The following is a 12,228-nucleotide window of genomic DNA, read 5'->3' as shown; positions in this document are numbered from 1 at the left end:
TACACATAACATCACAACCAACAAACAAATGTATTATTATTATTATGATATCGGACAGTATTTGTATCGGCCGATATCCAAAACCCAGATATCGGAATCGGATCGGAACTAAAAAGAAGTGGATCAGACTGAAAAATAGTGGATCGGTGCATCCCTGCAGTAGGGGAGACCGGGGTAAGTAGGCACACTTTTTACTCTAGTGAGAATTGCTCTTCATCTAAACATCTTTCAATAGTCATTCCTACATTAAATTGAAGATTAAGGTATTGGCTTGAAATGTGAACCCCTCGCCTTTTCTATCTTATTGTAATAAAGAAGAAATTTGCCATCAAAGACACTCTAACACATTGTGACCCCATCAAGGGGTCGGTTGTCACACACTATGGGGTTGTTTGTCACAATGTTATCTTTATGGGAAAAATCGTAAAAAGAAGGCAAGAAAGCAGAACTACATTTGAAAGTTTAATTTCATTGTCAAGTTGAAAAATAGGCCTACATAACTTTATGCATCTTAACACAAAATGAGCAAGGAATTAACAAAAAGGAAATACATATTAAGACCAACCTACTGTATGTACAACATTTTTTTTTTTTTTTTTTGATAATTGGGATCGGGTGTGAGGGACCGCTGGCAAGCTGCTGCCGCGCCTCCCCTGGTTTTCGTTATTTTGATGCTTCGTATGATTCATCAAGTTTTGTCTTTTATGAACGTTGGACCTTAAATCCTTCTGCTTGATTCGGCTCGCTCGATCTTTCACTCTGCGATACTGAAATAGCAGATTGTTTGCCTGCCTGCTGCTACTGCCTCACGCGTTAGCCAGAAGCTAGCTTCGCCTGCACAGGGCTCACCTGTCGGGACTCCCGTGGCTCCTCTCCGCACTGTGGCTGGATAGCCTGCGCCGGTGTGCCCCACGAAGCACACCAGTTCGGACTGGTCCGCTGCCACCCTGCCAGCTCTCCTGGACGCTTACCTGCGCTTGCGGATTGCTGTCAATCGCGGAGGACGCCGCCTCCCTGCTACACCGCTACCCGACAGTGTTCACCTGCTGGCCGGCTAGACTGCTGCTAACCCCCGGCGCCGTCCAACTGGCTTCCCCGTCTCCAGTGAAGCTACAACCGGCACGCTCCACTCCTCTGCCTCCGCTGGTTTACGCCGCTGCCGACTTCACAACATGTGAATTTTTAATCTTTTCCTCTGGATTGCGCTATGTTTGACTCTCACGAGCGCATCTCTGCCGCTCCGTTACTCGGTAACGGAGATGTTACGTCTCCGGATCTTCTCAAGGACCCCCCCACCTCAGCTTGCATCCCACCACTACATTCTCAAACGACCAAAATACATCCACCGAGGCTCTGGACGGAACTTTCACTACACTCGCAACAGCAACAAAAACATCCGCTCCTTCTGGTCCACTGGGCCACGCCCCCCTCCTCGCACAGCCCGTACTGTCAGTCCTGTCAATCAAAGTGTACTGTCCCCTCTGCTCAAAGCAACCTGCTACACTCCACTCACCTGTCTGAAACTCTGTCTGCTGAACACCAGATCCCTCAGTAATAAAGCCCTTCTCATATCCGACTTTATTGTTGACCAGAACCTAGAAATTCTCTGCCTCACTGAGACCTGGCAACAACCAAATGATTACTCCCATCTTAATGAGGCTGTCCCACCAGGTTTTTCTTTTATTAATAAACCCCGGGTCACTGGGAGGGGGGGTGGCCTCGCTCTCCTCCACCGTGATAACATCAAAGTCACCACTGTCACAGTCCCCCATCACTCCTCCTTTGAATGTCTAGCTGTAAAACTCACAGGCCCCAAACCCACTGTCAATGTCACCATCTACAGACCACCAAAACCCTCTGCCGTTTTCCTCAACAAATTCTCATCACTACTCACATCTGTATGTGCAATGTCCCCCACTGTTATCCTCCTTGGTGATTTCAACATCCACATTGACAACCCATCCTGTACTTTTGCTAACGACTTCACGTCACTTCTGGACTGTCTTGGTATCACACAACATGTCAACCTCCCAACCCATAACAAAGGTCACATTCTGGATTTAATCTGCTGCACTGACATCACTCCCACTAACCTTGATGTCATTGATTTCCCCATCTCCGACCACAAAGCTGTACTTTTTGACATTCACACCCAACTACACAAAGCCAAGGAACAACGGACCATCTCCTTCAGAAACATCAAACATATCAACACCACAGACCTCTCCACCCTGATCAGCTCCTACCCCAACCCTCCCCCAGCATCCTCCCTGACTGACCTGGTGACTCACTACAATAACTGCCTCTCCTCTTCCCTCACCACCCTGGCCCCCCTGAAAACCCGCTCAGTCTCATTCACCCACACTGCTCCATGGTTCACTCCTCATCTCCGCCAGCTCAAAGCCACTGGCCGTCAACTGGAGCGACTCTACAATAAGACTGGACTCACTGTACACCGCCAAATGTATTCGGACCACCTCCATCACTACAAGAATGCCCTCACCACTGCCAAAACCTCATACTACTCCGACCTCATCAACACTGGTACAGGTAACAGCAGAGTCCTCTTCTCAACAGTCAGCCACTTACTTCAGCCTCCTAAAACCCTCCCTCCAGACATTTCCACCACCCAGTGCACTGCGTTCCTGGACTTCTTCCGCTCAAAAATCAACACCATTCACCAACAACTGGCCACATCTAGCACCCCCTCTGATGACCCACCCTGGATGATCACCAATGGCCAACCTCTCATCAGCACCCTCTCTGACTTCACCCCAGTAACAGAACAGACCGTCTCTGAACTCATCCGCAAATCCAAAACCACCACCTGTCAGCTCGATCCTCTTCCCACCTCCCTTGTCAAAGCATGTCTACCGTCCATCTCCCCCATGATCACCAACATAATTAACTCTTCCCTCACTACTGGTAATGTACCCCCCACCCTCAAGCTGGCTGCCATTACTCCCATCCTGAAAAGGCCAGGTGCTGACCCAACCGACCTCAACCACTACCGGCCCATCTCCAATCTCACTTTCATCTCCAAAACACTTGAAAGGGTGGTTGCCGCACAACTACAGTCCCACCTTGACACAAACAATATCCACGAACCGTTCCAATCTGGCTTCCGTCCAAAACACAGCACTGAAACAGCCCTAGTCAAAATAACCAACGACCTCCTCCGTGCAGCCGACTCTGGACTACTCACCATACTCATCCTCCTCGATCTCAGCGCAGCATTCGACACCATCTCCCACCCTCTGCTCCTGGACCGCCTGGCTGGCATTGGGATCACTGGTGCTGCACTCTCCTGGTTCACATCCTACCTCACCGGCCGTCAACAATTTGTTCAGCTGAGCAAACACAAGTCTGGGTTTTCGGGTGTCTCACTGGGTGTCCCCCAGGGGTCAGTCTTGGGTCTACTCCTGTTCACCACTTACCTCCTCCCGCTGGGCACACTCCTCCGTCACCATGGGGTCCATTTTCACTGCTACGCCGACGACACACAGGTCTACATCTCCACCAAACCCACCGCTGCCATCCCCCCACCTCCCTCATCACCTGCCTGGAAGACATCCGTAGCTGGATGAGCAGGAACTTCCTAAAACTCAACGCAAACAAGACCGAGGCCCTGCTCATCGGCTCCAAATCCACCCTCACCAAATCACAACACACCCCAGCTCCACTCATACACATCGATGGATTCCCAGTACCCTTCTCCTCCAAAGTTAAGAGCCTCGGCGTCATCCTGGACAACACCCTCTCATTCGCACCTCATATTCAAAACATCACCCGGACTGCATTCTTCCACCTCTGCAACATCGCCAGACTCCGCCCATCACTGACCCAATCCAGCACTGAAATCCTGGTTCACTCATTTGTCACATCACGTATAGACTACTGCAACGCCCTCCTCACCGGACTCCCCACCAAACTCATCAACAGACTGCAGATCATTCAGAACTCAGCCGTCAGGATCATCACCCGCACCAAATCATCTGAACACATCACCCCTGTCCTCATCAAACTTCACTGGCTCCCAGTACCCTACCGCATCCAATACAAGACCCTACTCCTCACCTACAAAGCTCTCCACAACCTAGCCCCCAATTACCTCTGCAACCTCCTCCAAGACTACACTCCCTCCCGCTCCCTCCGCTCATCCTCTGCTGGACTACTATCCATCCCCACATCACGCCTCAGCACAATGGGTGCCCGGTCATTCAGCTGTTCAGCACCCAGGCTCTGGAACTCCCCCCCCCACACATAAAACAGACACCATTACAACCTTCAAGTCACAACTCAAAACTCACCTGTTCAAACTCGCACACAACATATAACTGGTCCCTGTCTTGATTGTTTGTTTGTTTTGTTGTTTTGTTTTTTCCACAATGTCTTGTTTTTAATGATTTTAGGATGATTTTATGCTCTGTAAGGTGACCTTGGGTGCCTTGAAAGGCGCCTCTAAATTTAATGTATTATTATTATTATTATTATTATTATTATTATTATTATTAAAGAACAACACAAATAACAACAACAATAATAGCCTACTCTAGGATACACACATTCACTATCTGAGTTACAGTGATGGCAAATGTAGGGTCTGCTCACTCTAACTAAGCAGAGATTGTGTGCCCACTGGTTGCACATACAACACTTCTCCCTTACCTCCCCTGAACGAGTGCTGGAGAACGTTTCCACCAGTGGCGGAGCCAGGAGGGGCCGGGGGTGGAATCTTGGCCACTCCATTGGCCACCCCAAGCGCCATATCACAGCCGTCAAAATTTTGACGGCTGTGGAAAAATGCGGAACCTTTCTTACACCGCTAGTACACTGTCGGACCTTTTAGCCGCATGCACACATCATGTAACAGCTCAAGCCTGAATGCCTGTTACTACCATGGTTACTACAGACCTGACGCCTCGACTGGCAAGTAAGCGAACCCTTCCATCTCTACTAGTGCGCTCCGCTCTGCCCCGCACCCGCCTGAACTATTTTGCTTTCAGCGATTGCAGTGCAATGGTTATTCAGCATAAAGTTAAAACACTCGCTCGCCCAAAACTGATGTTAAACCGAAACACAAAAGCCTTGCGCAAGCAAAGCAGTGATTCACCCGGTGAAACATGGGGTGAGACTGTGACTGTGGGTAACGGTGTCATCACTTTGCCGGTGAGAAAAGCTCTGTGGCTTAACGGCTAAAATGATAACTGGCCGCCGGGGATCTCATGTCCGCTAACGTTGTTCAGGGGAGGCTTCCGCGATCGGATTGCATTTCACGAGCATGAAAACACAGCCATGTAGGCATTGCGAACTGACAGCGCAACAAGAGGAAAGGCCTATAGAGTGAGCCGCCTGACTCCCTCCGTTAGTTTCAGTACAGCCGAAAAAAATACAATCACCACCTAAACATGGACATAGTTTAAATAAAGCATCTTGTTTTTCTGATCATTAGGGCTTTGTTGCAAATTCTGAAGTCTGAACATTTCGGTGGCAGCTGTGGTGCAGTTTTTTTCAGCAACTCACAGACACATGCTTGCCCATAGTCGTAGATTTGGGGAGGTGGGACGGGGGGAGGGGGCACAGGGGATGCCCCCCCACCCCACCCCAATAATCAGAAGAGATACATTTTTCCCCCTCAAAAAGTAAGAAAGACAACCCTATTCCCCCAAAAGAGGTAAAAATAACAGTTTAGGATGTTGAAACATTGATTCTAATTGTTAATACATATTCCCCTATGATTTCAAAATTTCAAGTGTCATAATAGTTCACACTGCTGCTGTGTCATGAGTAGTGTCCTAAAAAAAATGTTTTGAACAATACAGTAGAGTAAATATTTGAAAGCAATACAGAATGCCTGAGAGCCTTACTGCTTTTTATAACATTACATTTACGTCACTGGGAGCCTGTTGTCTTTTCCTTAACAGAAATGTAGACATGTCCACCATAATAATTAAATAGGCTACAGAAGGCATAAAAGTACATTAAAATTCACCAGAATGCACAAAATGGTATGTTTGAAGTACATTTTTTTCTGGGGGAGTACCCCCAGACCCCCACTTATGTTGAAGCAAAACCAAAGCCCTTGTGGTTGCCACCCAAAAATTATCACTGGCCCCATCCTGGCCACCCCAATGAAAATTTCCTGGCTCCGCCACTGGTTTCCACACAAACCAAACACAAACTATCCTCTTCATCTGATGAAGATTCCTCCTCCTGTCTCTTTCTCTTCTTCCCCAGCTGGGGTGGAGTGCACTGGGGTGCAGTAGCCTTGGCAACTGGTCTAGTTTGGGATGCACTGGGTCGTTTTGATTTTGTTGCCCTTTTTCTCTTTTGCATGCTAGCTGCCTTTCCTGCTCAATTCTCTCCTTCTCTGGGGTGTCAGTGAGGATACAGCTTGACAATTTCTTTTGTTATTGGGTTCCTTTCCTGGCTGCACCCTTTGGATAACATGTGACAACCAACCCCCCAAAAAATGTGACGACCAACCCAAACTGGAATTTATTGCTAGCATCAAGGCTGACATCTGACAACTAATTAGCTTGCTAAAAACAATCTAAACTATAGCTTACCCTTCACACTTTTTTAGGGTAACAAGTGTTTTGTTATAAACCCATTGTGTAAAAGCCTAGAAGAAAAATACTGAGGAGCTAAATATTTTCAATTTGACATGAAAAACACTAACAGTCCTCTCACCTCAAATGCAGCAGTCTAACTCCAAGGAAGACTATGTAGGTGACCTCTGATCCCAGTTGTGGATTTACATACCAAAATTTAACAGACAGCGCCTTCTGGTTCCAAGATATAACAATTGTGACAACCTACCCGTGTGACAAATTACCCCGTTCTCCCCTACATAATCTACACTGCCCCTAAAAACAGTAGTTACACTGAACAGCTTTCACATGTGAGAATATAAATGACCCTCAAGAAGAATCATGCTGAAAATAAACAGTTAAAACATGAATCGGTGATATTTAAATAATTTAATTGTTAGTAACAGACCAAAAACTCTTTAAGTCCGGAAAGCTGGGTCCAGGACCAGGAGAGTCCGGTCTGTTGAACACAAAACACACAGAGAGAGTGAATAATAACAACAATACAATATGAGGAACATTATTTACAATATGTGCAATATGCAGTAAACTGAAGAATAATGATGGTGCAGTGATTTGAGTCATGGACAGTTAGAGATCCTCATGTCACCTCTGAGCTTTGGTCTGGCCGCCATGTTCCCCTCCCTCCTCTCTGTCCTCACTCTGATCCATAGCAGAGCCCACACCTTCACATACACCTTCACCTGGAGAGAAAAACAACATCAACTGAAATCCTCCTTTCCATCTCTCTCTCTCACACACACACACACACACACACACACACACACGCACACGCACACGCACACGCTCCAGTGATTGTCTGTTATTCTCTACTTCATACTACTGTGTCACATTGTGTGTGTTCATTGGTTATTTATCTGACAGCTTTAGTTACATTGCACGTTCACATTATTAAAACTAAATATAAATCTCATAATAAATGTTATGTCAGGTTTAGCCAATAATAATGTTGTTAAAACAAGTGTTTTTATTCTTCCTGTATGAGCCACGTCACAGACAATAAAATGTTTGATTTGTATCATTTCAAACGTCCTCTGTGTTCATACAGCTGACGTCCAGCAGATGGCGCCAGATTAGAGCCAGAAACAGAACATGAAGAGTGAAGTACAGCAGGCCTGAACAACAATCACTCACTACTGCTGCTGCTGTTACACAGGGAAATGCAACGTTTCACGTCAAGTATTATGAACAAAATGTCCTTCCATGAGACAGCAGACGGTAAAGAATTCATGTGAAGTGTTTCATTCACTGCTGATACTTTAATCTAACTTCAGATTTGACTTGTTGATCAAATACTTTGTGAGTAAAATGTGAATGTGTAAAGTAACGAGCCGTCAGATACATGTAGTAGAACAACAAGTCCAAAGTTTCCTGCTGAAGTGCTCAGCTCCTTTACTGCAGTCACCGTACTAACAGCACACTGTCAGAGTAGATTGATTGATTTTACTAGAACATTTTGATATAAAATATAAACAGCGCTCTGTGTCATAGATTAAAATACATGGGATGACACAATAAAGCCCAAAGGCTTAATTCCATTATGGTCCCTGATTACTGTATCAACACACTCATATGTAACTAATTAATACTAATAATGAAATTTCATTAACACAAAATGGAGGATCTTTGTTAAAGGCTGTGTCACCTCCTTCCTCTCTAGTTTCCTGCGTCACATCGTTCAGTCAGAAGTGAAAGTATTTGAAGCAGTAAACAGCCGGAGAAGTATTTAGAACCAGTCTAACCAGTCTCATAGGCCTTTCACACCGCCGCAAAATCGGAGCTAGTTCTGGGCTTGTTCGGAGTTAGAGCCAGTGTTTTGGTTTCACACCGCCAGAGAGCCTGCTCCGGGCCGTAAAAACCGGGGGAACTCATACCCCAGGATTGAGCAGGGTTTTGATAAGAACTGCTTGCGCGAACGGTTGGGGGAGGGATTATCCTGACCAACCAGAGCAACTCAAACCTCATGCCCGCCATATTTAAAAACACCGCTACTACGAGACGTAAACATAACATACAGTGTTTCCCCCAGAAAATGTCTTAGTCAAGGTGGTCACTGCCCCGTGTCAGGGGAGGCGCGGCGCAACGCGCCGCGGCGAAAATTTTAGGGGTATTTTGCTCAAAGATGCCAATGCGCCGTAAAGAAATAAAACAGACACTGACCTTACAGTTGTGCAATTTTGTTTGCTATGTGCAGGTACAAATTATGTGTAAACGTGCAGACAGTACAAAGCACAATTAAAGAAAACTTCTACTGTTTTGGTGCAATACTATACAGACACACTAAATACAAATAATGGACCATACATTCAGAGCCGGCCCAAGCCTTCAGTCCAATGTTAGCGCTGCTGAAACTATAGATCTTTGCTAAATATTATTCACACACCCAGTGTTTTCCGCTAGTGCCTCCACTGTGCAGCTGTGTGAAAATGTTAGACAGCCGAGATTCCGAGCTTCCTAGGGGGGTCCGGGGGTATGCCCCCCCGGGAGATTTTTTTTAACCTTTTTAAAGTGAAATGCATGAATCTGGTGCACTTTGAGAGAAAAATTAAGAGGCTGAATCTGAGAAATTTTGTGTGAACAAATAATTTGGATACACTGGTCAGATGAATTAGAAGCTATTGAAGGACACATGGATTTTCCATACAAATATTAATATAAAATCAAATATTATGGAGGGTCCTCTGGGTTGGGCTTGAAGCTCTTTTTCTTTTACGGGACATATTGCTCTGTAATATAATGAATGCATTTAAATTCAGTGAGAGGAACGAAGCAGAAGAACTCTGTTGTCCAGCTACTGTATCTTTTTTTCCACAGACGAGGCTGAAATAGGCTATAGACTATACACAGTGCATGGGCAACTGAGGGCAGCCCCATTTCCAATTGTTTTTAAATAAACTCAATACACACTGTGCATGGATGTGAACGTGACATGATCCGATTCGGATTACCTCCCAGATGAACTGATTACATTTTTAGGCTATTAATTATCTAGACCAAAAAATTGTATTCTTTTTTTTGTATGTTAACTCACATTTGCATAATATGATGTCAATATCAAACACAGAAACAAAAAAAAATAAAAATAAAAATGTTTTTTTTTTTTTTTTTGAGGGGGCCCCCCTGGCGGTCGGGGGCCCTAAGCGACCGCTTAGTTCGCTTATGCCTCGGGCCGGCTCTGACTCTCATGCATTCATCAAACTTTTCTCTGCGCTGTCCTAGCTGATAGAAAGGTTGTGTTGCCACAGTGATGTGGAGTCTTAAACTATTCTAGCTTTGCAGAGCACTTCTTTCTGTTCAGCTAAATATCCCCATAGAACTGCACTGCGTTTATTATCGCCACCAGTTAAATCTCGGTTTGCTTCTGCTCGTTTAACTCTCCCGCGTGCATGCCGTAGTCGCACGCGGTGCGGTACGGTCGCGCGCGCAAAGCCGCAGACACAGAGCAGCTGATAGAGAAACGCTTGGGGACACATGCTTTTTACCGCAAATCGCGGCCTTTCGCGCAGTTATGACCATGCACAACACACACATCGCGCTTGCTATTACATTAATTGTGCAGCACAAAAAAAAAAAAAAAAAATTAAATTAATTAATTTTTTTTTTTTTTTTTTTTTTGGGGGGGGGGGGGTCGGTTGGTAGTCAAGGCGGGAGGCTGGCGTTGCTAAGGCGGCCGCCTTAGCTATAAAGCGCTGGGGGAAACACTGACATAATTACCGAACGTAGCGATCAAATTGACCGGCGAGAATACGCTGTATGGGTCCTGTTTGCTTAAGAAAGCAAAGCGAGAGCCAACAAGTGTAAAAATAAGACGTATTCGCCGCTGTTGTTGTGCTTAAAGCTAGCGGTAGCTTTAGCGTTAGCCACAAGAGCAGCGGCGTCGGGTGACGTACACACACGTTTACAGTGACGTCATGACGTTGCTCTCTTGCCGGCTCCATGGCTGTCTCCGGTCGATGTGAAACCAACCGGTTCATAACTGGGATAAGGCTGTAACCAGTTTTGAACTGACCCCAACACCAGCCTGGAACTGACTCTTGGTTCATTTTGGTGTGAAAGGCCTATCAGTGGAGAGCGTTGTGCTTTTTTGACAGGTTCTTTAATTGACAAATAAGACCTACATTAATAACAGTTTTGTCATCACTTTTAAAGCATCTTCAAAACACAGGCAGTGGTGCTGCTGCTGGACATGGACACACACACTCTTAAGGCATTTATTATTAACATGCACCAGGCATTCTTTATGACGGTATCCACGGTAATTAAAGGAATACCGTTGCTATATTTTAATACCCCGGTAATACCTTAATACCTCCCAACTCTAGTGAGCGGCGTTTGTAACTTCAAAACAGTAAAAGTTTAGTATGATTACGTGCTTTAAGATGCTTTAATTATTTGCAGAATGTATAGAAACAGTCGAGGTGGTTCGGGCATTCTTACCAGATGGTGACTCGGGATCCCCCAGTCAGAGCTGGTCAATGTGGCCCAGGAAAGAGAAGTTTGGGGTCCCCTGCTCGAGCTGCTGCCCCCGCGACCCCACTACTGATAAGCAGTCGAAGATGATGATGATAAAAACAGTCCATACTATTAACAATAAATTAAGTTATGTACATTACAGAGTATATGGATACATTAGTAGAGGTACATTGCACGTTCAGATTATTAAAACTAAATATAATCGCCTAATCAATAAATTAAGTCATATTACAGGTTGAGCTACTCAGCAGTTTGAAAAGTAGTTCAAACTAGTGTTTTTATTCTCCCTGTGAGCCACGTCACAGACAATAAAATTATTTGTATCATTTCAAACGTCCTCTGTGTTCATACAGCTGACGTCCAGCAGATGGCGCCAGATTAAAGCCAGAAACAGAACAAGAAGTACAGCAGGCCTGTACAACAAGTACTCACTACTGCTGCTGCTGTTACACAGGGAAAATGCAAAGTTTTACTACAAGTATTATGAACAAAATATCCTTCCATGAGACAGCAGAAGGTTAAGACTTCATGTGAAGTGTTTCATTCACTGCTGATACTTTAATCTAACTTCAGATTTGACTTGTTGATCAAATACTTTGTGAGTAAAATGTGAATGTGTAAAGTAACGAGCCGTCAGATACATGTAGTAGAACAACAAGTCCAAAGTTTCCTGCTGAAGTGCTCAGCTCCTTTACTGCAGTCACCGTACTAACAGCACACTGTCAGAGTAGATTGATTGATTTTACTAGAACATTTTGATATAAAATATAAACAGCGCTCTGTGTCATACATTAAAATACGTGAGATGACACAATAAAGCCCAAAGCTTAGTTCCATTATGGTCCCTGATTACTGTATCAACACACTCATATGTAACTAGTTAATACTAATAATAATATAACATTAACACAAAATGGAGGATCTTTGTTAATGGATGTGTCGACTCCTTTGTTTCTTACTTTCCCGTGAAACTGAGTTACGAGTTTGGGCAAATTTCACAACTTTTCTGTTTCTACTGGAACTAGATTTACACTAGAAATAATTAAATATGACCATTATCATTATTATAAATGAGAGCAGAGTTGATATCTTACCTTCAGCTGGAGCTTTAGAGGAAAAAATAAACTGCGTCACATCGTTC

General features: G+C 44.9%; 1 protein-coding gene across 1 annotated transcript in view; it reads right to left on the bottom strand.

Annotated features, from left to right (window-relative positions):
* The window catches only part of LOC307270901 (NACHT, LRR and PYD domains-containing protein 3-like), a 36,609-nt gene extending 24,381 nt beyond the window's left edge, over window positions 1–12,228 (bottom strand). Inside the window, exons 1-4 of the mRNA XM_080054785.1 lie at window positions 12,182–12,228; window positions 11,052–11,153; window positions 7,204–7,297; window positions 7,003–7,053 (exon numbers count right to left, since the gene is read on the bottom strand). Of these exons, the coding sequence (XP_079910911.1) occupies window positions 7,003–7,053; window positions 7,204–7,265 (113 nt within the window). The 5' untranslated portion in view covers window positions 7,266–7,297; window positions 11,052–11,153; window positions 12,182–12,228. The remainder of the gene's footprint in view (window positions 1–7,002; window positions 7,054–7,203; window positions 7,298–11,051; window positions 11,154–12,181) is intronic.

Source organism: Ammodytes marinus (genome assembly GCF_949987685.1).
Source record: "Ammodytes marinus genome assembly, contig: scaffold_88, whole genome shotgun sequence".
In the NCBI taxonomy this organism is placed as follows: Eukaryota; Metazoa; Chordata; class Actinopteri; order Uranoscopiformes; family Ammodytidae; genus Ammodytes; species Ammodytes marinus.
This window is presented reverse-complemented; position numbering and strand designations above follow the sequence as displayed.